At 34.8% G+C, this 26,967-nt stretch overlaps 1 protein-coding gene and 1 pseudogene across 4 annotated transcripts; both read right to left on the reverse strand.

Annotated features, from left to right (window-relative positions):
* Nucleotides 1-5,403: 5,403 nt before the first annotated feature.
* LOC132189265 (cryptochrome DASH, chloroplastic/mitochondrial) lies at nt 5,404-13,039 on the reverse strand. Of its 3 annotated transcripts, XM_059603923.2 has the most exons (13): nt 12,534-13,035; nt 11,483-11,622; nt 11,197-11,409; nt 10,961-11,086; nt 10,754-10,828; nt 10,103-10,219; nt 9,973-10,019; nt 8,732-8,808; nt 8,464-8,539; nt 7,996-8,065; nt 7,777-7,900; nt 6,721-6,770; nt 5,404-5,962 (listed from the first exon to the last, which is right to left on the reverse strand). In XM_059603923.2, the coding sequence occupies exons 1-13, from the start codon at nt 12,934-12,936 to the stop codon at nt 5,756-5,758; spliced, it is 1,725 nt and encodes a 574-aa protein (XP_059459906.2). In that variant the 5' UTR covers nt 12,937-13,035; the 3' UTR covers nt 5,404-5,755. The 3 variants fall into 3 exon arrangements, with proteins under 3 accessions (XP_059459906.2, XP_088366971.1, XP_088366970.1); XM_088510845.1 differs by lacking the exon at nt 10,961-11,086 and having other exon boundaries at nt 11,483-11,502; nt 12,534-13,039; XM_088510844.1 differs by lacking the exon at nt 10,961-11,086 and having other exon boundaries at nt 12,534-13,033.
* A 4,408-nt stretch (nt 13,040-17,447) lies between these two features.
* LOC132190841 (disease resistance protein RUN1-like) lies at nt 17,448-25,718 on the reverse strand (annotated as a pseudogene). The gene is made up of 5 exons (XR_015909158.1): nt 25,195-25,718; nt 21,804-22,905; nt 21,200-21,475; nt 20,171-21,091; nt 17,448-18,083 (listed from the first exon to the last, which is right to left on the reverse strand). The product of XR_015909158.1 is annotated as a disease resistance protein RUN1-like (transcript).
* Between the last annotated feature and the right edge of the window lie 1,249 nt (nt 25,719-26,967).

Below are 26,967 nucleotides of genomic sequence, written 5' to 3' on the forward strand. Positions count from 1 at the left end.
TGGTCCAAAATGGGCCAAGGCCCAAAACTAGTTCGACTGGCAAATGACAACAGCATTCCTTTCTTTTTTAAGAAATTTTCATAGTGAAAAATATTAGGAATCAATAAGTTTTTGGGATAAATGTAAAATTAGTTTCTATGGTTGGCTTAATTTACAAATCACTCCATGTGGTTTAAAAAATAATTTATAGGTCCCTAGGGTAGGCCAAAATAATATTTTATTCCCTGAACTCATTTTCCGTTAAATGATTTAACGAAAACCGTTACATTGCCACATTACACCCAATAAAAATAAGACGCGTGTTCTTTTTTATTTATGATTTTAAAAAATGACAAATAAGTTTTTTCACGTCATTTTAAGGTTCCAACACACACCCCACGCCAAATTAAATACACATAATTCGTCTATATCCCATGTGCCGCCATTGTCTTCATCTTCCTTTACGATTCTTGCCGTCGTCTTCATCTTCCCCAACGATTCTTGCCGTCGTATTCATTTTCGTCTTCATGCCGCCGTCTTCATCTTCCACACCGATTCTTGTCGTCGTCGTCTTCATCTTTCCCAAAAAAGGCGACACTAAGAGAGACGAGTAGATTGGATGCCCAGAAACAATTTTTGAAGATGCTTTAATGCCAAAAAACAAATCCGAATTTTCATAGAAAGACTGCCCAAAAATGCATTAATCCAAAAACACAGATGCCCAAAAATCTCAGAGTAACTCACAGATCGAAGATCACACCCATCGGAAGATAAAGACAATGGCAAGAATCATTGGGGAAGATGAAGACGACGGTGGCACAGGGGATATAGAGGGATTAGGTTTATTTAATTTGATGTGGAGTGTATGTTGAAGCCTCAAAATGACGTGGAGAAACTTATTTGTCATTTTTTAAAAGCATAAATAAAAAAGAACATGAGTCTTATTTTTATTGAGTGTGATGTGGCAATGTAACGGTTTTCGTTAAGTTATTTAACGGAAAATGAGTTCAGGGAGTAAAATATTATTTTGGCCTACCCTAGGGACTTATAAATTATTTTTTAAAGCATAAGGAGTGATTTGTAAATTAGGCCAACCACAAGGACCAATTTTGCATTTATCTCTAAGTTTTTTTATAATTACTCACTTATGGAGCAAGACGAGAAAAAACCCTAGCTCCTTAGGGAGCGCTGCACAGGTCCTCTCCTTGGGGGAGGAGGGATGGGCTTGCTTCCTCCCTCCTCCTCTCTCTCTGTCTCCCCCCCTCCCTCTCCTTCTCCTCCTCCTCCTCCTCCTCCTCCTCCTTACCTGTGCGGGTTTTGTTTCCCGTTCTCCGCCTCTTTAAGGGTTTTCACTGCGCCTTGCTTCGGGTCTTAGCAGCTGTTGAGCCCCCCTTCGGGGTGCCGCCTTTTCCCCATGCTCCGTTCTCCTTGTGGGGTTCAGATTCGGTTTGCCTCAAGCTTGATCTTGATTTTCTCAGGCTTGACCGCCACTCCCCCTCCGGTGCTGCTCTTGGTTATTGATTTTGTTTTTTGTTTACTTGTTTTGTTTCTATTTGTCTTGATCTTGCTTGTTCTCTTGTTGATTTGTGGGGGTATTTGTTGTTAATCCAGACCCTTGGTTGTGGGCGAGAACTGTACCTTGGCTATCGGGTCGAGGAAAATGAGTGTTGACACGGACGTTTTATTCGCCTAGGGTTGAGAAATAAGCACTACCTATGCATTGGATTGTGTCTACCTTGAACAGATATATTATTTCATTTGAAAATTAGTCATAGATTAGCGGAAGTTGAAATCATAAATATGTCTTAAATAATAGAATGTTTATGTATGTGTCTATGATGTTGTAACCTTGTAGCTTCGGTTATGATTTGCATTCTCTGAGCTTTATGCACTTGTGATGTAAGAGCTACATGCTCGTGATCCTTTTTATTAATAAGATTGGAATGATTTTCCCTTTTTTTAAAAAAATAATAATAAGTTCTTTATATTTGGCTATATTGTTGTACAAATTTAATAGACCAATCATTAGATTTGTGGGATTCACATAAATTCACAAATCTAATGGTTGATTTATAAGATGAGATGAACCAAATATGGAGAAAATATTAACCCATAACATTTCTCTTTCTTTTTTAAGAAATTTTCATAATGAGAAATGCTAATGAGTTAATAAGTTCTGCATATTCGGCCTATATTCTCCTATAAATTTAATATATCAACCATTAGATTTGTGGGGTTTACCATTGACTTATGTGGAGTCCACATAAGTCCATAAATCTAATAGTTAATTTGTAAGATGAGATAGGTCAAATATGGCCAAATTAGTATTTTTTTTTCTTTATAATTTGTTTATAGATTGTTCAAACAACCCATTGGGCCGACCTGGCCCATGGGGCCACCTAAATTCGACAAGAAGAGAAATGAGAACAGATACTTTTCTTTTTGGCTAATGCTATACATATTTCAAATCAAAATTATAATAATATCACTCACAAAAAAAAATAAAAAAAAATTATACTAATATCATACTATGTTGATTGTTGACATAACATTTTTTTTAAGGACTATTAACCCATGTATCGTCCTGATAATATGATTATGGTGTAATTGTGGTGTGAAAAAAATAGCATTGTATAATTATGATTTTAGTTTTTTTTTTTTTTTTTGGAATACTTGAATATGATTTTTTTTTTTAATAAGAATTAATGGTTGCTGGAATTTATTGTGTTGTACCTCCCAAATACGGGTTAAAATATCAAAAGTCAAGAGAAAGTTCAGGATTAACATCTAAGCATATATCCCATTCATAACAGTCAAGCACATTAATAACTGGAGGCGCATATCTCGTTCGTAACCATCAAATTAATAATTTAGATCACATTAATTGCAGTAGCGGTTTCACATTGACAATAACGGTCAGGAGACAAGGTTATTAATTCACCCATCAATCACTCTTGAATCTCATTTTCCTCGCCTGGTTACCATTCTGATTATCAGGCAACCTACACTATATATAGGCACATGTTATGGAGCCTAAGGTACGCCATACATTCAAATTCTTGAGAATGAGAATGAAAGAAATGATCTGACTTAGATATCGGAGTGAATTCACCGGCACCCCACCGGCGAGTTCTCCTGATTAGCTATTGTTTTGCAGGAATAAAAGGAGCGGGAAGACTAACAAAGATTGAAGATGAAAGATGCCTCGAAGAACGTGCTGTCCACACCAATCGGAGACTGTTGGACCAAAAAATGCACTAACATATTGCATTATTTTTATATTATGTATTCTTTATAACTATTCATGTATATGCCAAACAAATGGTGGCAAGAGCTATAATTTTTATAAAAAAGATGCAAAGATGTTATTTATTCATGAATTGGGATTTTCAGGCAATTGAAAAATTATCTTGGTATTTTTGTGCTTTATGTTGGAAATTGTGATTTTTTAAGTGGAGTATGTATATATTTTAAACATGGTTGATATTATGTACATTTTTAAACATGGTTTATATTAGTTGTGGGCACATTTTTTTTTTTATTATTAGTTGTGAGCACCTTAAATATGTTTGAAACACCCCAACGTAAGTGCGAGTGATGTGAGACCTAATTCGAAGGTCAATGCTCCGATTCAAAGGACATAATTGTTAAATGTCTGATTCAAAGACCAATGTCCTGATTCGAAGGACATTTATCTTAAGCCTAATGTGAAAACCGGGAAAAATACACTTTATCCCATTTAAAGTATTCATGCATTTGCGTTTTAGTGTCCAATGTTTAAAAAGTAACGAAAGACTCCCACAGTGTATCTAACGTTGGCCAAAAACACCAAAATAATAAAACAAGTGGGGGGTGGCCGAGCCATTTGGGGGTGGCTCAGCCCCCTCGATTTGGCTAAGGAGGGTGGCTTGGCTACCCCCATTTGGCCAGTATGGGGTACCAAACCACCCATGTGTTCCATGAGGATGGTCCAATCACCTCGTATGCTTGAATGGAAGTGGTCGAAATCACCCCAAAATGAGTTTGAGGGTGGCCGAGCCATTCTCATTCGGCTAGTCTGGGAGTGGCTGGCATCCCCTACACACACACATATATATATATATATATATATATATATATATATATTTCTTTTTTTTAATAACTTTCTGTTTTATGTTTTAGGTTTAGTTTAGTTTATTTTTATTTTTATTTTTATTCTTTTTGTAGTTTTTTTATTTTTATTTTTATTTTTTTTGAAGTTTAGTTTTAGTTTTTGGTTTTTCTTTATTTATTATTATTTTTTTACATAAGCTTTTTTTTTTTTTTTTTTTTTTTTTTTTTTGTTTTGGTTTACACTTTACCCCCGAAGTCATTTATGTTTATACTTTACGCCCTGAGGTCATTTTCGAAAGCTTTGGTTAAAAAAGGTCACGTGCCACGCTCGTGACTTAGTTTCCATCCAAATAGACAAATTTCATAGATGGATGGTATTTCTTGCTAATGTCATATACATTGTTGGGATCTTTTGTCACTTTTTAAACATTGTGCGCCAAAACGCAAATGAGTGGATACTTTAGGGGTATAAAGTGCATTTTCCCCTTGAAACCAATGCTCTGATTCAAATGGCTTTATATTTATCAGTCTGATTCGAAGACCATTGTTTAGATTCAAAGGACCACAGAAAATGCCAAGGCATAATGTTTAGTGTTATATTTTTAGATATGATGATGAAGCTTTATTGCTCATAGTGTATTATAAGAAATGTGTGAAAAAAGTGTTCCATAAAATGTTTCGAATCTATGATGCGAATTTCTCCTTTGTTTAAGCTTATTTGGTTACTTGATATATTATTATATTGATGCAAGATTTATTGTTAAGCATTGTTATTATTCACACTTTAAGTTATTTATGGAATTGATTTCAGTCCTATGAAAGAAAAGCCGAGAATACTTTGTTCGATCTCACACTTGAATTAACGAACTCTACTTGCTTTAGTGACTCATTAAATCTATTTAAAAACTTTACTTAAGACTTCTGGATTACCACGCATTTTGAAAAAATTTCCACAATTTCAATAACTCTAAATTTCACCTCTTGAACTTTTAATTTGATGCAATGTACTCCTCCTCGTCAAATTTTAAACATTAAAAGTGATAAAATGATCTTTATACCCATGATTTTTTTTTTTTATAAAATATTTACCCTTAATTTCAATTTTTTTTTTTTTTTTAAATCGAAAGGTAATTTGGTCTTTTTAATAACTTGTATTAGGGGTTAACGACTAAATTTGGCAAAGGCCAAAGGGTGATCAATTGAATCAAATTGAAAATTTAAGGAGTTAAATTGAGAGCTTTTGAAATTTGAGAAGACTTCTCAAAAGCCGTGATAGTTCAGGAAATATAAAGTGAAGTTTCCCAACATTTTTCATATAGCATATTAGGATCCTTCTAGCACCACCAAAGAATAGGAAAAGCATATCATCCAAAGCACATCAAAATATTGATATGTTATCAACATCATAGGCAGAGAAAATCCAGTGGATTGTCATCATGAAGTACTCTTGCCTGAAACCACACAACCTTTATCTTCAACACAACAGCCTCATTTATTTGCATATTTGCCAGTCAAATCAACTTGTCTACATTTTTCACTCATGGATTTCGATGCTCGCACACTTTTCCTACATTGTTGAGGTTAAAAGATACAAAACAGATTAAGGGAAACAAGAGTAATGAAAAACCATTCCTCACTACTTATAATTTAGAAGAATGCCGTGCTTTATCTCATATTTGAAGCTCTATCTCCCTCGCCCCCTTGTTTGTCTCCCTCCAAAACTGGTTTTTCTTGCACTCTGACCAGGGTGCTTACCAACACTATTGAACTTGAGTGGTACAACTTGCTCAATATATGATTTTCCCGGAAAGTTCCTTTTATCTTTAGGAAGTGCTCGTAACTGCGGCAACCAGTATGCCACATACTCGCCTTCAGGATCATATGTCTGTGCCTGCAATTCCAGAAGTATCTTAGGTGTGTATAATATGTTTGTGTGATGAAGCAGAATATTTGTACCCTTTCCATGTCCAATGTTTCTCTGTACTAATGAATTCACTTGCTTTTATTATCTATGAACTAGTACGAAACACTCCTAGGATCACTAATTCTTGGAAACTATCTGTCAATTCAAATTTTATCACCTATTTTTCTAAAAAAACCAAAGCATGTTCAGCATTATATTTTTTCAAAACAATTCAAAAGGGAGTTGGATGGTGCTGCTTGGGTTGAATAATTGCAACTCAGGTCTTGTAGTATGCATATTTTCACTTACCATTAACATGAAGAATAAAAAGATCTAGAAAAGCTGTAGTACATCCAGAAAACCAAGTGCTATATGTACTTCTATCTTTCTTTAAAGAATGCCAAACACACTCCCACTCTTACACTCTCAATTGCACACTCCTTGATCTGAATTTTGGATGAAGCAGTATTAGATTTAGGATCCAATAATGTTTTTAGAACATTAGTGCCATGTCAAGGAGTGTGCACTTGGGAATGTGAGTTGGAGTATATGTAGAATTTCTCCTTTCATATTATTCCTGCTTGCCAATATGGAGTTATAAAAACCATTTATTTCTCCCAACTTAATCCATAAACAAATCTAATTTCAGAATTATGAAATAAGAATTGCATCTGAAACAACCTTTATAAATGCCTACCCACCTCCAAGAAAATAAAATAAAATAAAATTTGTATGAAAGCACTCACTTGCTTTGGGATGCTGAAGTAGCGATCTTCTCTAGGGTCATTCCCAACTCCTGAACAAAAACAACAATAACTGGCATCATCCATAGATCTCACTAACAGCAAAGTTAAAAACAAAACTAACATGTTTAGCAGCTGCATTCAAGAATTTAAACATACTGTTTAATAGTAACATTTTTTGTCATGGATAATGGTTAGGTTTACTAGTCAGGTCAAATGATTGTCCAATCACACCAATCAACTTCTGAAACACATACCAATTTTTTCCCTTCAGTATCATGTTTTTCCTTTTGTATCCACCATCTACCAATACTTTTCACTTCCAGGACATCGATCGTTCTGGCTTTAATCCTCCCGTTATTGACAAACAACAGGATTTCATGGGAAAATTTATAGAATGAGGTAAAAGGAATATCATTACTTCCAAATATATATATCTATATAATGATAACATTCTCTTTAGTTTCTCTTCATTGTTTTCTACGTCTCCTTAAAAATGCAGTAAACAAATAAACACAGGTGTCTTTGCCTAGTTCCATAGTACTATTATGTAAAGGTTGCCATGGGTTCACATGCAAGTCAAACAAATTGTCCTTTCATTATAACACTTTCTCTGAAAAATATAAAAGAAAAAAGAATATTTCTTCAGCCCAAAATCTTGCTACTTCTTTTTGTCTTTTCTGACCCCAACACATATCCCACACACTGGGCAGAGACTGGACCCCATTAGTAATGAAAAAAAAGAAAGAAAAAAGATACCCAAATGCACCTCTGTAATCTCATCATGGCCATCCTGCAGCCTGTAACGCCCTAGAGTGTTACCAAGACGGTCATACTGTTTGACACCATGACTAGAATTGGCACTGATAATGTGAAAAAAAGAAAAATCATACTATTTAAACTGCTTTCCCAATTTATGAAGCAACCACTTTGAACTAACAACATGCAGAAAACATCACAACAGGCTGGCTTGTCATGCACTCTACACAAAAAAATGCTTACATATACAAATATCCAAGCATATATGATAACGGGCAGATCCATGAAGATGAGAATCACCTGCTCCATATGTCCAATTCCCATAATTGGAACATGGGTCATAATCCAAAAGGCATGTCTCAAACCATTCAGCTCCCATACGCCAATCAATGCCCATATCTCGAACAAGAAAGGAACATACTATCTGTAGAAATAACACCAATTATTCATAACACAGTCAACTATATTAAGTAATATTGAGATTCAAACAAGCTGTCTTAAGGCATTCTTGAGATTTACTTGTCGGCCTCGATTTGACATGAACCCTGTGGTTGACAGTTCTTTCATGTTTGCATCTATGAGGGGGTACCTAAAAGTTCACCAACCTTAATTATGTCAATCATGGAGCAGAACAATTTTCTGGCAACCTAATGTTCAATGTTTGACTACATTTTGGTTTTCCAGGGCAAATGATCGCCCTGTTTCATGTAGAGGGAAAAAAAAAGAGAGAAAGAAAAAGGGGGGGGGGGGGGGGGGGGTTTGGAGTGGCCATAGATGGTCATGTTCAGATGACGAATCACTGAAATAAAACTTTTATTATAAAATGTTATTTTCAGTCAATAAACAAAAATGAAGTAGGATAACTTCTAATGCAGCAGATATCAAAACAAGACTCATTTCATTTCCATGTGGCCATGCACCTATAAAAGTACGTACTGAAATGAAAAGAAAGCAGCAACTCAGACATATGTGGAAACAACTATATACCCTGTACGGCCGTCTCTCCAGGACTCAAACAAATCCTTGTCCTGGCTCCATTCATGCTCCACTTTTCTTGGACCACCTTAAAAAGAGAACTTTACATGACTACATATAAGAAACATGTAACCTGAAAACATTTCAATAATGATACTTACATGCAGATCAGTAATATTGTGTATTATCCAAGAACACAGCATTCATTAAACCACAGGTCCAAAGTTTCATGATCTAAACTGAACAAACACAGCATGAATCAAATATTTCTAATATTTACCTATATGGAAAAGGGAATTCCCATATTTGACTGATAGAAACCTGAAGTAATCTCTCCATATCAATTCGAACAAAACCCTGTCAAGTTGAACATAGATTCAGGAAGTGAGAAGAAAAAGTTCCCTGATACAAAAAGTTCAACCCAGCTCAAAGATTGGCTTGTAATTAGTGAATTTCCAGCAATCTTTCGTTGCCATCTGTCCAATACTGCACAGTCTGCATTTCCATGGTTAACTCAATCTCACCTGGACATTTACATAATAGCTCAGAACAGGCCTACGCATGTGCTTGGAAGATTTTCTTCTTTCCTTTCTGTTTGAGAGGTGTGTGTAGGGGGACCCAAATATGGGAAAAAAGTAAGTGGGTGAGGTTGGTTAAGTAAAGAAGTTATGCCAATGTCATCTGAATATTGTTATTTGGTATTTTTATACAGTATCCGCGTTCCTCTCGATTTGTAATTGAAGACACAAATTAATTGGTTCTGTTGGGTTAGCTATGAGCTGTGTATTATCAACAATTTCCATAGAAGGTGGTAAGATGATGTCTTGAGCAATTACAAATCAGGGACCCATGACACAAAGAGACGCGGCACAAATTCCATATAGATTACTTCTCAATACAATTTCTTTTAAAGTCATTTGCCCGCCCCTTAGGAGATCACTCTCTAGCATGAACCAGGGTAAACCCCCAGCCCATTCCCGATTGATCAGTATGTTGGTTTGCCACTGTAGCAACCTCTGGTGTCACCGCATCTGAAACTTTGTTGTCTTGAGGTTGCTTGGCATCTGAGGTTGACTCAATCAATGGAGGAGAACCTTGATTGTCATGACTCACAAACTGTCCTTTCTGCTGGTTTTGAGGAGCAGGGTATATATGTATATATATCAGTCCCCACAGAAAAGAAGCAGCTGGATATTCTTCACATAAATTTGGCTCAAGTACCTTGTTACTCAGGAAAACATGAATTCAATTGTGTCACAACTTAGGGAAGCACTAGCCAGCTATGTGCTATACCTTAGAAGGACTAATCAAAGTTATAATTGGAGCTCCTTAAAGTTATTTATATAGTCCAATCTCGCCTAATACATAACCAATATGGGACTTGACAAATATGTGCCTCATAATCCAGTCATTCATTGTGGGACTTAACTTTTATGACCCATGGTACCAAAATAAACATAGGAAATTGGGAAAAAATAGAAAATCTATCGATAATCATATCCTGAAAGAAAAAAGCAGTACCAGTATGTGGAATCATTTGCTTGCCTTTCCTGTTCATATCTCTTCACCTATGGAAATTAAAAATTAGTCTCATCCTTCAAATGTTGTATATCTATGCGGTACAAAAGCAAAAATGAACAAAATTTTCAACCTCTTCATGTATTAAGCGAGGAGAGAGGCTTCCTGATGCAAGCCATGGAGAGAATTTTGTTGAATAATCAGGTCCTAACATCCCATTTCTGGTCTCTTTGTATATCCTTAGCAAGTCCTACATATACATGACAATAATGATAATTAGACAACCACATAATTGCTGCTATTAGTGTACCTTTAAACATCATAGAATGTCTAATTCAGAGACTATCAAAAATAAAATATTTGTAACTAGATCACAGTTTGATTTTGAAATTGATCATATTGGCCTATCTTACATTCCATGGATTCCCTTTGTAATTTGTTTAGTATCTAATGCACAAATCCATCATGATGACAGAGGTTATAAAAAGAAATTTAGAGTCAACAACATGACAGAAGAGGCAAGGTCTACTTTTGAAGTTCATGAACTGCACTTATTATAATCTTTTAATTATGACAGTTGTTGTCCTTGAATTTCCACGTTCACAAAGACTATTGGAATCTGAAACCAACAACTCTAATGCCACCATAAATTAAGATTTTTTATTTTTGTTGTAATGTATTTAAGATGTTAAATTTTCATTCATGTTGCAATGTATATAGATGACAATGCTGCTGCCAAAAACAAGCATCAATGAAAATAAAATTTTGAGAGATTTTCACTTGCCTTCTTCCAGAAGTATTCGTTTACCCTGCCCAGTGCGGCACTTTCACCCCCCACAAACTTCATTCCTTTGCTAACCTGAATTAAGAGGAAAAAAGACTAAAGGTCACGATTTTTAAGGTTATGATGGAGGAGTGTATATCTCAAAGTACTTATTAGAGTGAGACTTGATGTGCTGTTAAGTATATATGCATGTATGAATAAAGCTACATTATGTGAGTGGACTCCAAGCTGATCTACTGAAGGAACACATCCCCAATCGCTGACACTTGGTGGCGGCCCAAGAAATGTTGGAGTTTTAATGCAGCCCCGGATAGCGCATTTGGCTTCAATAGACTGCAAAAAATTTTATGATGTGAACAAACACATCTACCACATAAAATACCTTTCCTACATATCCCTGACAAGATATAATGAACTCAAAACTATTATGAGAATCATCATGCCTTACGAAACTGAGTATAAACATCTGGTAAACAGCCGGGATCAAATGGGAGGTCATCAATGTGGTACATGGTGGTACCCCAAATAAGCTGTAACTTAGGGTTGTGAGTTTTACTCGACCCCAAAGATTGTTGTAGCACCACTTGCCGCAGAGCTTTGCTGACCAATCTTTCGACATTCAGCTCCTCACTGCAGGTTTCTTTGTGGGCATATACCTGACTAGATTACATTAGAAACCCAGATCGCATGCTTCAATATTAACTCATAATATGGTGGGAATCACTCAACTGTGTGTGCTCCAACAGCTTCTGCAAGAGAAGGGAGAATTTCCTCAGGCTTGCCATGTCGAATAAGCAAATTCAGGCCCCGCTTTATCAAATTCTTTTTCAGGTCAGCCAAACTTTCAACAAGAAATTGCGCTCTCAACTCTGCCAAGCAATTACAACCACTCCAAGTCACCCCCACAAAAATTATGTACCATTATCAATTCAGAACAAGTCAAAAAAATTGTTAAATCATCACTGATCCTAAAAGCTTAAACCGATAGAAAATAATTAATTTAATCATTTAATTAATATTCAAACACTCTCCTTAAATGTGGACCTTAATAACAATATTTAACTGAAATAGAGGTTTAATTGATGGATACAAGATTTGAACTCACTGCTTAGATATTATGTTAACAGAGATGGACTTAGGACCTGTTTGGAATTGCGTTTGAGTAGCCTAAAAGTGCGTTTAACACTTAAAAAGTCTATTTGAAGAAAAAAGTAATCGTTTGGTAAAAAAATCAAAAGCGCTTTTAAGGGTCTAAAAAGCCTAAAAATGGCCAAAACGCACTTTTGGCAAAATCTTAAAAATAAAGCTTTTGCCAGCTGTGTGACATGTTTATTTCTGATAAGTTTTAATCATTCAAGAATTAAATTGAAAATTGAATTATATTAAAAAATAATTATTTTTTATTTTGTTTATATTTTCTTGAATGAATACTAATTTTTTTTTTTTTTTTTATATATTAATTTAGTCTTTAATCTTAATATATTTCTCATCAATTATTTGGCTCTCTATTTAAATATATTTCAAATTCATGCTTGATAAAAATTTCTGGTTCCGCCGGTTAAAATGTTACCATTTATCCTAAAAAACTTCTGACAGATAGACAAAGATTAATTACCTCATTTAATTAATATTCTAAGACCAGGCATACATACCTATAAACTATGAGAGTTAAACATTAACACATATGATCCAAAGTGAATTGTTTATTTAAAGGAGTATACAATGCATAATGAAATCGTTTCATCACAGCCAAAAAAAACTAGTAATACTAATACAGTACCTCCAGTTTTAGGGAATCCGAAATAATAGGTGGTGCCGAAAAGTCGAGGATCGACGCAATAAACCGGCAATACCATCTCGGACGAAACCCACGCCTTGTACAAAGCCTCATTGTCCAACACTCTCAGATCGTTCCTGAACCAAACTACGGCGGTCCCTAATCCTCCTCGGCCGGTCCTCGGAGACGACGAGGAGTACCTTTGAAAGGTTTGGTCGGCGATGCGGTCTACTTCGTCGGTGTCGAGGCCCGGGACCTGGTGGATCGTTGCAGCAGAAGAAGCCGACGGTCTCAGCCCAGGTTTTGAGAGTGGATTCATCGCCTTGAATAGTGAAAATATTGGTTTTGACGGGATTGTGAGGTTTTTAAAGGAAAGAGAAGGCACCGAGGAACAGTGAATCGCCATGTTTGCATGTAGTCATAGCTTGGATTTTGTGGGAGAGAGAGAGAGAGGATGATTTTAAGCAGTTGAGATACTGACACGTGGGCATGAACTTTTGTGTGACGTGGCTTCGTGATAGCCTATGATGATCTGTGCACGAACGACTTATCGTATTATGGCAATTATACGGAGACGATGACACGTGAGTTAGAGGAGCATCTCCATTAAGCTCTTCATATTTAGGTAATAAAATTATATCAATTACAATCAATCCTCTGAAAAGTAATTATTTCATAAAGTAAATATTCTAACATAACAAATATTCTATCATAAATCAAATATCATACCATATCACATCTTTTGATATATTCTAATATCAATAACCGCTCAGCATAAAACCCCATTCTTGGAACATTTTCTAAGGCAAAAATCACAGGGAAATTAAAGATGATGGAAATGGACACACCTTGGAGAGGATAGACGCAACAAGGTCACCGGGACCGGTTCGCACCTCTGGGTTGGAGAACGAAACGGAGGCCGAAATTCTCAATGCCTTGCGCTGGCGATGGTGATAAGGAAGCGAAACTATGAGAGGTGGATTGGAGGGAAGCGAGGTTGAGTTGAGAAATTTGGGTTTTGACTGCCTGTTACCTTTGAATGAGGGCGGTAATGGAGCTGGAGAATGTGCGGCCATGGAGTCTTGGAAGCGCACTCGATCGGCCTTCCTTTTCTTTCAGAGATTGTTGCTGATCGTAGGCGAGGCTTTCACTTTTCTGGCAATTGGTAGGATATCAACCGTTGGACCCACGTGTCACTGATGTACTGGAATATATGCTGCCACGTCGACAACCTGATTTTCTGCCTTATCGTTTTTTTTTTTTTGAAGGAAGTGGAACAGTGTTTATTTATTTATGATAGTAGCCAACTGTGATGCGGGGAAATGGGAATTTATCAAAGAGTGTTAGATTCATGGAAATAAAGTGTGATATAGGGATGGAAAAATATAAATTTACTTTTTCAAAAATCGTGTGATTTTAATTTATTACTTGGATTTCTAAAATTTCAAGTTTTTCACCTTTTTTATTTTATTTTACTCTTTTATGCTCAAAATTGTCTAGACTACTTTGTTAATAACACGTAAGAGCATTGTTAGACTAATCATTTTTTTTTTTTTGGGGGGTTATTTTGGTGAGCCAATATGGTGAAAATAACTCTAAATCCCTCCTTGGTAACTTCATTATTCTGCTGAAAAAAAATATAGTAAGTGTTACACATATAAAATATAGCCCGAGCCAATGGGCCTAGTTCGTAACAGCCCAGAAGTATAGATGTCATCAAAGCTCAAAATCCATAGGGTGGTTGGCACCGTCAAAGGCTAGCACTATCTCGGGATAACGTTGTTAGGTATGCCTGCCTCTTGGATCTATGAGGCCAGAAGGGTGGCTCGAGATAGGCTGTCAATCGAGTCTATCACAATGATCGAATGAAACCTCCTTGAACGAATATGGAAAGATATCATGCTCATTATACACGAGATATGCAGGGCACTATTCACAGGATACGCATTAAATTACCGAGGCAGATACGATTTGCCTATAATAGTCACAAGATTGGATCATTAATTTGATTGTCATTCAATTACCCCCGAATCCCGAGTTTCCAGCCTGGTTACCATATTTGGCTCAAAACGATTCGGCCTAAAAATAGGCTAGCACACAAAGCAAGAAGGTACACGATATATTTTTGACTCTTGAATTGAATCCATGAGAAGGAGTTAACTTAAGCATTAGAGGATGATCCACCCAAACATCCCCGGTAAATGCTCTTAACGCTTTTGCCTTGCAGATTGAGGAATGATTCCAGAAGAAGATTGCGAAATTGTCCTTATTTTCACTGTACCGGAAACTGTATTAACGGTAAGCATTGTTCACTCACCAAATACATAAAAAAATGATTAAAAACTTTTTGTTCTATCCTCATTTTCTTTTCGTTTTGTCACGTATGCCTCTCATCCATTTTCTTTGTTTTCTCTCATCCACTTTGCTTAGTGTCGTTTCTAAAGAGTGTCATTTTTGTTGGAAATAAATTTGGATGGTGTACAAATTCTCATTGATATAAAATAATTACAATATGAAAATTAACAATAAAATAAAAGAGATGAAAATAGAATATGGAAAGATCTCACAATGCTATAAAATTACGCAAAAGCGTTGTCCTTAAAGGGTGATTCGTGCCTCCTGGAGTGTATAACTCGGTGCGATTAGATCCTTTGACATGCAACCTCTCAGGATTAGACTATAGCGTCTACCTTCGTTAAGGACGCACTTCTAATAACGAAGAGTAATAGAACAACCCAATTGTCAATGTGAATGAGGGACTTCGGAATATATTTCGTAGAAAAGCTAACAATATAATTAATATATATATATATATATATATATATATAGCTTTCTAGCTTAGAAAACCAAAGTGTTTAACAAGAGAAAATAATATATAATATATTTAGTTAACTACCAGTTAGCTATATTGGGATAATTGTCAGTAACCCTACCAGACTAATGAAGGCCAGATTTGGGGGCGTTACAAACTTAGATCATGACGTGTCTTTTATTTTTTTCCTTCATATGTCTATGTCATAGTTTGTTGGTCGAATAATTTTACATCGCTTTTTATATCTCTTTTTTGAAGCCAACATTTTTTTTTTTTTTCATGTATCCTTTAAAAAGGTATATGAAATTACAATGGCCAATTAGACTATAACTTTTCACCTAAAGCCATGTCCACTCCTACAAATTTAAACACAACTTTCATGCTCCTTAAACAGAACTTTTGAAAAAAAAAAAAAACAAAGGCTTGTAGAAATTCCCAGATGACTTTAATAAAACTCAAGAGTTATAAGACACGACCTTAACAAAAATTCACCTTAGTCAAAAGCCATCAAATGTTTCTAAGGTCACCATGAATGCTTAAACAACTCTTACCTTAAATAAATTAAAATACAAATTTCATGTTCGATTGGACATGACTTTTGCAATAATAATAATAATAATAATAATAATAATAATCTTAGAAATTACCAATGACTAATAAAATTTGAAGGGTCAAGACACAACCTTAACCAAAATTCAAGTTAGTAAAAAGCCATCAAACATTTCCAAAGTAACAATGCCAAAACAACTCTTAGCTTAAATAAATTAAAATACATATTTCATGTTCGATTAGACATGACTTTTGCAATAAAAAAAATAAAAAAATCTTAGAAATTATTGATGACTGTAATAAAATTTCAAGAGTCAAGACACAACCTTAACCAAAATTCACGTTAATAAAAAGCCATCAAACATTTTCAAAGTAACAATGACAAAACAACTTTGAGTTTAAATAAATTAAAAAAATGTAAAATTGGTTCACGTGGTTTGACAAATAGTTCATAAACACTCTTTGGGGTAAGCATATATAAAAAAAAAAAAGGTCCATGTTGTTGAGAAAATTTGACAAAATTCATTAATGAGCAACATCAACACCAGCCACATTGTAAAACATGTCACCTACAATAATAATAATAATAAAAATTGTAAAACTATAAATATTAAAAAATATAAACAAAAAAAAAATAAAAATCAAAGAGGGTGGTGAGTCAGTCCCTTTGGCCAAATGAAGGGGGGTGGCCAAACAAAATTAATATTTTAATCAGGTAAAACAGGGAGTTTTGAGTGGCCCTAACGGGTGTTAAAAATTTTTGACGGTAGGGAGTTTCTTGTAGTTTCGATTGACCCAGGGACTAAATTTCCGAAAAAAATACGGTAGGGAGTTTTTCATGAAGGCGCGTTGACCTAATGAGTTTATATCTAAATTCCCTTTCTAAAATATCCCTATTTTTTATAAATATATATAAAAAGTTACAAAGATTCATTAAATCTTGACCAATGCCTACTTTTTGCATTTTTTTCTTTGGGTTAAATTTACTTTACCCCCTAAAGTATCAAGAATTTTTCAATTCGAACCCCAATGTTTAAAAATTAGCAATGTACCCCTCCTAATGTTTCAAAAATTTTCAATTCAGGTCTTCCGTTACTAATTTCCGTCAAATTTGGCGGAAATCTATGAAATTATGTAATTACCCTCAATGCTTTTTTTTTTTTTTAATATATGTCAAATTATACGGAAATTAGTAACTGATGGTTTGAATTGAAAATTTTTGAAACATTAGGGGGTACATTGCCAATTTTTAAACATTAGGGTTCGAATTGAAAAATCCTTGAAACTTCAGGTGGTAAAGTGAATTTAACCATTTTTCTTTTATCTTTTTTTGTTTTTTTTTTTTAAAAAAAAAGATAAAGGATTTACTTATTGTGGCTTGTAACATACATAGATTATTTTCTAAGAGAATTTAGCGTGATGGATGGCATATGGAGACTATAGAGGAAACTTGCATTGACAATCACTTGGAAGCATGACATATTTCAATAATTATACAATACATGTGAGACAACAATATATATATATATATATATATATATATATATATATATATATTACAACCACTCAAATTGAAACTTTTGAGATCTCGTCAAAAAAGAGTCAAAAGATTACTCATTTTCCTCTGTAGCAAGCTTTTTGAGCTTTTTCTCTTTCATCATAGTTTGTGAATCATCAATCATATTTGGAGATCTCATTTTTCTCTTAGAGGAGCATCTGTTTTCTATATTGTTACTGTCATAGTCATCATCACTGACAACAATGGCATGATCCTCATCTTTTCCATCAACAACCCTTTCATATACTAGATAGACCCCTATTTTCTTCACAATGATTTCAGGCCCTCAATCTACAAGAACCTCTACTTCATCACCATCCTCAAAATCATTGGTACGAACAATATTGCGTAGGTATAGGTGATCTCCAAAAGGGAATGGGCCACCAATTGTTCCTGCCAAATCAGTCGGAACAGTATTCTTGGTATGGTTGATAAATGACATGCTATCTTTATATGAAGAGAATACTTGAACACGTGATGCAAAGACAACACCTACACCAAACTCTTTCAATATGGGATCAACAGTAGGTACTTTAAAATGTACCGAGGGTCCCTCACACTGATACGTGAACCAATTGGGGATTTGATTGCCGGGGAGGACAATGCCAAACACTTCACGAACTCCACCAAATTCCTGTTACATTAGCATAGGATGATGTGTGTTAAAGTATTAACTAAGTGATACGAGATAACATGATATATAACAGGTCTTGAGTTGAAATCCTACTCCACACATTATTCTATGGGAAAAATACATTTTACCCCCATGAACTATCCACTCATTTACACTTTGACCTCCAATGTTTAAAAACTGACACTTGCCCCCTCTCCCCCCCGCGCCCCCCCCAAAAAAACTTTCAAATTGTTGCAATTCAACCATTCTGATTTTTTTTTTCCAAAATGCCCCTATCCCAAGTTTTTAAAAAAAAATTAAAAATTAAAAATTAAAAATTAAGGGGTGTTCTGTCTCGGGTGGCCAAAGCCACCCCTAGGCCCAACTGGGGTGGCCGGCCACCCCTTAATTTTTATTTTATTTTATTTAATTATTATTATTATTTTTTAACTTGGGATTTGGGCATTTTGGGAAAAAAAGAAGTCAGAATGGTCGAATTGCAACAATTTGGAAGTTTAGGAGGAGGGTCAAGTGTCACTTTTTAAACATTCGATGTCAAAGTGCAAATGAGTGGATAATTTAAGGGGGTAAAATGTATTTTCCCCTTATTCTATTTTAGTTAAAAATTAGGGAAAACTTCATTTCAAACCCTTGAATTACCGCACATTTTGGCAAGCCCCTAAACTTTAAAATCTCTCAAATTCAACCCTTAAACTTTCAATTTGATGCAATTTACCCCATCCGTCAATTTTTGCCGTTAAAACCCCTAAAAGGACAAATTTACCCTTCAATTTTCTTTTTATTAAAAGGGGTTAAATACTCCATACCCCTCTGGGATTTCGTTGCTTTATTTTTTCCCCCTAGGGTTTGATTTTTATCACACGAGGTCCTTGTAGTTTTGATAATAGACCAAATTAGTCCTTTTGTCAGTTGACTTAACAGAAGTCCATGTGGACCAATCAAATGTTGACACGTGGCACCTACTTAATTTTTTTTTTAATTTCTTTAAAAAAAAAAAAAAAAAATTGGGGGTGGCCGAGCCACCCCCTTGGCCATTTGGGGGTGGCTCGACCACCCCATCCGGCGAAATGGGGGGTGGCCAGGAAACCACCCCCAGTGGGTACTGGGTGTAACACCCCACCTCAATGACACACAATATTGTCCGCTTTTGGCTCCCCCCCCAGACTTCCCAGGAGGTACTTCTCAGGAGGTCACCTATCTTAGTACTACTCCAGCAAAAACACGCTTAACTGCGGAATTCTGATGGGACCATGACCATCATGGCTTTAAAACGCGTTGTTGTCATTAAGGGTGTAGTATACATTTAAGCACATCCTCATCTCCATACCCAGGCGATATGAGAGATCACACTGGGGTGGCTCGGCCACCCCCTAGGCTCCATGGGGGTGGTTTCAGCCACCCCCTTGGGCACCAAGGGGGTGGCTCGGCTACCCCCATCCGGCCAGATAGGGGTGGCCAAGCCACCCCCATGGCCAAAGGGGTTGGCCGAGCCACCCCCAAATTGCCAAGAGCCATCCCCATTTTTTTAAAAAAAATTTTAAAAAATAAAATAAAAAAGTTTTAAGTAGGTGCCATGTGTTAACATTTGATTGGTAAATGTGGACTTTCGTTAAGTCAACTAACGGTCAACTGACAGGACTAATTTGGTCTATTATCAAAATCACAAGGACCTCCTATGATAAAAATCAAACCCTAGGGGGGAAAAAATAATGCAACGAAACCCAGGGGGTATTTAGTATTTAACCCTAAAAAATATATATATATTTTTTTTTTAAAGAAAGAAAAGGTTCATAAGGTGGCCCAACCATGGGTCGCCTTGTGATTTTTTTTCTTATAATAATTTTTTTTTAAAAAAAATTAATTAATTTAAAATTAAGGTCTTTGAAATTTTATAAAAAAGTCAGGGATATAAACATTATTGTCTCACGTTTAACGTTTAAAATCTGACGGAGGGTTCAAATTGAGAAGTTTTAAAGTTTGGGAGCTTGTCAAAACGCGCGGTAATTCAGGGGTCTAAAGTGAAGTTTCCCTTAAAAATTAAGAAAAAGAGAGAGAGAGAGAGAGAGAGAGAGAGAGAAAACATGTACCTGTAGGAAGCTTTGCTTAAGAGTATATGTTAGATTCATGCATCCTACCATGCCAATAGGCACAATAGGATTTGAACGCTTATCCAAACCTAGAATTTCGACCAATTTGTGACAGTTAGCAAGGTTCATACCATTCATATTTGAGAGCTTTGATAGGTCTGGCATTCTTTCCAGTGCAATGCAATGTTTTGCATCTAAAAAAATCAAACTTGCTGGTAAATCCGGAATTGATTTAAGCTTTCTACAGCGATCCAGTCTGAGATGTTGAAGCTTCGAAAGACCACCTAGGCTTGTTGATAGGCTTTCAAAACTATTGCATCTTAAATCTAAAATTTTAAGAGAGCATAAATTCCAAAGATCTATAGGAATTCCGTCATCCGATAAATTGCAGTCCCGGAGACATAAGTGTGTTAGTGAGTTCAAGCCTTGTAGTGCAGCAGGCAGTAGATTGACTGACTTAGGACTTTTCCTTGGTGATATCCAAGACCAAAAGAGTGATGGCAATGACTTAGACGGTGATCCTTTACACCCACATAGAGATAAATATTTGAGATTCTTCAGTTGCACTATACTAAAAGGCACTTGTCTTATAGCAGTTCTGTCTGCAAGAAGAGTTGTCAATGATTCCATCTCCCCCAAGTTGTCAGCCAAATTTTGCATTTTTGAACACCCAGAAAGAATGAGAGTTTCTAGAGACTTCAACTTATAGAAACTCCTTGGCAAACTTTTAAGGCATTTGCAATCTTTCAAATTCACCAAAACAAGATTACTAAGATCTCCAATGGAGTGGTGAACCTCAAGCAAACTCGTACAATCTTCAAGTAGTAGTTGCTCTAGATTTGGGAGTTTTGAAAAGTCAGGGGTCTGACTCAGATAATGAGAGTGACTGAGATTTAGAATTTTCATCTTCTCAAGCAACTGCTAAACAAATGAAAAAACAACCAATGAAAAAGGAAGGAAAGCGTAATATTAGAGCATAGAACATAAAAAAAAAAAAATAATAAATAAATAAATCATTGATTATTTTACCTTGGGACTTTCCCAAACTTTTTTTAGATTGCTATATTGCAAGTCAATCACAACTAAGTTTCTTGGATAAAAGTCATTTGGTATAAACTTTAGAGGGAATCCATGCCAACAGAGCCACCTTAATTCTTTGGAAAGATATTTATAGTCTCCAATGAGTCGAACGTGATCAAGTTGGAGTAATCTTAGTCTCTGCATCTTAATAAATGCTTCTGAATTGAAATTTATCTTACTTAGACTTGTCAATTCTAAAGTAAGTCCTTCAACTGCATTTGTTCCCTGTAAAAAACACAAGAATTGCATGAGACAAGTGATTATCCAAACTTATCACATAATCTTTCTTATTAATCATTTCATTTATCTCGCTTTGCTTAATATAATGTAATCATGTTTGCAACTACAAAAACAATAGAATGATGTTAGGAAAGAAAAAAAAAAGTTCCTATTTTCAAATAAGAAATATATGGATTAAACTTTCAAGGCATGTGATCAGTGTGAATTAGTACGCATTTGCTTCCCGAATAACATATATCTTAGAAAGAAAAAAAAATGTTTTTTTTTTTTTTTTTTCTCTTTCAATGTTTTCAATTGAGAAAGTTCTTATTACCTCGTGCTTTGTCAATATATCAAATGCATCCTCATGCAGCCATAATCTACTCCATTTCCCAGGTTCATTGGGGTGTTTTTCACGAACGATTTCTCTTCCCATGTCTCGCAACAGATCATGCATTGTAAACTCGTTTGTCTCACTAACTTTAAGAAGACACTGCTGAATGAGGACACTAATTCCAATCTTTGCAAAAAAACCACAGCCACCCAATATTTTTACAACATAGTTGATATCCTTTCCTATGAAGAAACATGATATGTCAAGGAATATATCATTTTCAGTATTGTCGCTTAGTCCATCAAAACTTATTCTAAGTTTATTTTGAATTTGCTCATGAGGAATCCTCTTCAATTTATCTAATGCACTTTTCCATTCTAGCATGCTCCTAGAGAAAAGGAATGAGCCCAAAACTTCAAGTGCTAGTGGCAACCCTCCACAGTAAGCAACGACACTTCTTGACAAATCAGTATAATCTTCAATAGGATAACTATTCCTAAAGGCATGCCAACTAAAGAGCTCAAGAGAGTCAATGTCATTCATTGCTGTAACTCTATATACACAATCCACTTCTAGCTCCTTTAGCAAATGCTCATCTCTTGTTGTTATAATAATTCTACTTCCCAATCCAAACCATTCACGCCTTCTACATATGGCATTCAATTGCTCCATTTGGTCTACATCATCAAGTATCACAAGTATTGCTTTATTACAAAGTCTTTCTTTAATCATATTGATTCCTCTATCAACACTACTTATCTTTATCTCGCTTGTCTTCAAGATGTCAGAAAGAAGTTGTTCTTGGAGATGAACCTGACCCCTAGGTTCCTTGGAAGTTTCCCTAACATTTGAAAGAAAAGTTTTACCTTCAAATCCATGAAAAAATTGGTTATAAATGGCTTTAGCAATGGTTGTTTTGCCAATTCCACCCATTCCCAAGATTCCTACCATGCGAATATCGTTAGCTCCAACATTTAACCCAAAAGTTATGTCTTGAACATGAGAATCTACTCCAACTGGGTAGAGTGCTATAAACAAGTGTGTGTTGTTCAGTTCTCTTGAAATCTCTTCAACAATTTTCCTAATAAACTTTGCTTCATGCCTGGAAATTATTTTAAGAAGTTAGGTAGAGTCACATTATACAAGAGAGAATTGAAATATAAGTTTCATATACACGAATATGTAAAAACTTAGAACATATTAGTTTTGGCCATTATCCTTAACTCATTAACATTTTCCATACTAATGGGCTAAAGTTTGAAGAAACTAATTTTTTATACCATAGAATTATGTTAACCCAAAATCCAATAGACTCAAAACCTCTCTCACACGGACAAAAAAAATTACCCTCGCTTTTAAGTCCATGACAAAGAATAGTGTTTTGTTATTTTCAAACCTATAGTGCAGCTGGCAAAGTAAGATTGTTTGGATTGTAGTTGCAAAGGGTTTTCTTCATTTTCTCTAGTTATTTCCACTCTTTCTATCTCAAAAACTAAAAGGTGGCCTATATGTATGCAAAAGGTAGGTCAAAATAAACTAGGTCAACTAGGCTTTTTTTTTCCCACATGATTTGATGGAATATCAAATCACATCAACAAATTTCCACCATGATTTGAATTCTATCAATGCCTCTAAAGGCAATAACAAACTACAACTATCATTCAAGTTGAAGTAATACTTGAGATGAGCACAAGAGTTGGCTTAGTCATAACACTATATTACCTTGTCAGTAATTTTGGCCACAATTTTGTTAACTAACTCTTCTTCTTGTAGACTTATTTACTCTCTACAACCTTCTTTTATTTGGGCAATTATCAAGTTATATATATATATATATAGGAGAAACTTCATTTTATGCCCCTGAACTACCACCCTTTTTGATATGCTCTCTTCAAACTTCAAAACTCCTCACTTTGGACCTTCTCCGTCAATTTTTGCCGTTAAAACTCTTAAAAAGACAAAATTACCCTTCAATTTTCTTTTTATGAAAAAAAAAGAAAAAAAAAAAAAGGTTACAAGGTGGCCCAACGTGGGTCACCTTGAGATTTTTTAATAATTTTTTTTTTTTAAAAAAAAATTAATTTGAAATTAAGGATGAATTTGAAATTTTATAAAAAAGTCAAGGTATAAACATCATTGTCTAACTTTTAACGTTTAAAATCTAACGGAGAGGTTCAAAATGGTAGAAATTGAAAATTCAGGGGCCAAAAATGAGAGGTTTTAAAGTTTGAGGGGGGCATGTCAAAAGGGTTGGTAGTTCAAGGGTTTAAAGTGAAGTTTTTCCTTTTTTTTTTTTTTTTAATAAAATTATGCCTTAAAAAACCGGTTTAGCCTTAAAAAAAAATTGGGTACACACTACATGTCGTAATTCTAGACTACCTCTAAAAAGTGATTCGGCTTATATATATATATATATATATATATATATATACATATATATATATATATATATATATACATATATATATATATATATATATATATATAGAGAGAGAGAGAGAGAGAGAGAGAGAGGAGAAACTTCACTTTGTACCTCTGAACTATAACCTCCAAACTTCAAAACTCTTCACTTTGGACCCCCTACGTCAATTTTTGCCGCTAAAACTCTTAAAAAGAAAAAATTACCCTTCAATTTTCTTTTTATGAAAAAAATGAAAAAAAAGGTTACAAGGTGGCCCAACCGTAGGTCACCTTGAGATTTTTTTTAATAATTTTAAAAAATATATATTAATTTGAAATTAAGGATGAATTTGGAATTTTATAAAAAAGTCAAGGTATAAACATCATTGTCTAACTTTTAACATTTAAAATCTAACGGAGGGGTCCAAAGTGATCGAAATTGAAAGTTCAGGGGGTTCAAAATGAGAGGTTTTGAAGTTTGAGGGGGGCATGTCAAAAGGGGCAGTAGTTCAGGGGTTTAAAGTGAAGTTTTTCCTTTTTTTTTTTTTTTTGGAATAAAATTATGCCTTAAAAAACCAGTTTAGCATTTAAAAAAAATGGGTTCACACCACATGTCGTAATTCTAGAATACTTCTAAAAAGTGATTCGGCTTATATATATGATAATTGTTTTTAGCAATGAAATAAAAAATAAAAAATTTGATAGAATATAAAGTAAAATAAAATAAAAACAAGAAAGTATGAGAAAAATGAGAAAGAGATAAGCAAAGAGTTTTGAGGTGGTTCCACCCTAAAAACTTACTTCCATTGTTTATAATGTCCGATATATATGCATGACTATACTTTGACTATTTTAGATTTTTATTTTTTTTAATAAAACAAATGTTCATATTATAATATATGTATATATAGAAAACATATTGCAATGTGATACTATAAATGTACTAAAATATAGTAGGTGAAAGACAAAACTATTGCTTATATGAACTTACCCGTCTGCAGTTTTTCTTAGATCCCACCCTGACAAATTAGCAGCCTCACACAAAGCTCTTCTCCACTTGAGAACTTTGTCCATGTCCAACAAGTAATACTCTTCATGTTTCGCGAATGCTTCTGCAAAACTACCCGTCTGGTTTCTCACATCAGAGGGCTCAACATCATAGAATATAGGTAGAACCAGTTGCTTCAAAGTTCTTCGACACTCCATAATTTCCACAAGTTCCTCCATGCACCACCTCGAAGCCACATAGTTCCTTGAGAAAACGATGATAGAGATTCTAGATCCTTGGATTGCCCGTATCAATTCGGATGCAAGGTATTGTCCTCTTCGGAGCTCATTGTCATCTTTAAAGATTTTGATTCCAGCATCTCTCAAAGCAAAGTAGAGGTGGTCGATGAAGTTTTTGCGCGTGTCTTCGCCTCTGAAACTCAAGAAAACGTCATAGATCCAGTTGGAATGAGGGGAAGAAGATGAAGAGAAGATGGCTTCAGGAGATCTCGTTGTTCTGATATCCATGACTCAACTCCGAAAGACTTGATTTATCCTGATAATTTATTTGAAGTAAAATGAATAAAAGTGCTTGGAAGGATAAAAGGGTGGAAATCCAAGAGGGAAAACAAAGAGAAATAGTTAAAAGAAAGTTGGATGGACTTCGTCCTCCATCCCCTTAACTATTTATAGATATGCATCCCCTTAAATAGTTAAATATGGTGTGGGGATAACCATGACTATTATGATGTGATCATCCCCTAACGCATCACTATTATTGATCCAATCTCAACACGGGAATGACTTTTTGTGTAATTGTTCACGTGTTCAAATTGGAACAATAAATTACACTAATAATGGTTGATTTGGACACAAAAACTTGAAAGAAACTTCAAAGAAAAAGAAGGAAGCTCTTTCAATTCTCTTACATTTCTTCTAAGCAATTTGAATTCAAAGATGATGATAAGAAAGTCATAAATTTGTTCCCGTGTTAGACGTTACAGAAAAGACAAGCACTTTCAATTCCTTTATTGCATTTTTTCAAAGCACACTTATACAAATCCTTTCTTATAAGAAAGTCATGTGATTGGACACTCACACCTAAAGTCAATCTCACCATTCTCTTATCTAATGGCTAATTTGTTGCCCGTAATCTTAATTCACAAATGAAGCGTTGAAATTGGATTACATTTTCTTTGCCAATTTGCACTTCCATTAATTCTTCCTCCACCACCATCACAATTCTAACTTGTGGATATATTACATTTTCTTCGCCATTTTGCACTTCCATAAATGCTTCTTCATCTTTCTCCATTGTAAGTGTAGTAACTTGTAATGAAATATAAATTGCGGGAAAAGTAGCGAAAGCAAGAGAAAAAAAATAGACAAGAGAATTTGGGGTGGTTCGGCCCAGAGGCATACTCTTAAAAGTTACGCTATGCATTTTTTTTTTTTTAATTTAATTTAATTTTTTTTAACCCTTTGTTATTTAAAGGAATAATTTATTTAATTTTCGTCTAACTTTAACAAACTGACACCAAATTTTATAATAAAATTCGATTATAATGATTTAAAGTTTAACCACAATCTTAAATATTTTTACGTGGATTTTCAATATTTATATATTAAAACAAACGAGAATCCTTACTAGGATGGCCAAAGAGTAATTGGTGGAGAGTAATGCTACATATTATATTTCATCTCATATGTATTTTATTGGGCTAATGTACGTAGCAGTGCCCATCAACCTTATCAACTCAGTGAAATGAGACTCTAG

Source organism: Corylus avellana, chromosome 9, assembly GCF_965113065.1.
Source record: "Corylus avellana chromosome 9, dhCorAvel1.hap1.2, whole genome shotgun sequence".
Taxonomy (NCBI): Eukaryota; Viridiplantae; Streptophyta; class Magnoliopsida; order Fagales; family Betulaceae; genus Corylus; species Corylus avellana.

Excerpts from the sequence above, each read along its gene's own strand:
- LOC132189265 (XM_059603923.2), bottom strand. The coding sequence starts at position 12,936 with ATGGCGATTCACTGTTCCTCGGTGCCTTCTCTTTCCTTTAAAAACCTC. Across the intron at positions 11,087-11,196 it reads TTTATACTCAGTTTCGTAAG|TCTATTGAAGCCAAATGCGC; the intron begins GCATGATGATTC and ends AATTTTTTGCAG. Across the intron at positions 10,829-10,960 it reads TTGGAGTCCACTCACATAAT|GTTAGCAAAGGAATGAAGTT; the intron begins GTAGCTTTATTC and ends CTCTTAATTCAG.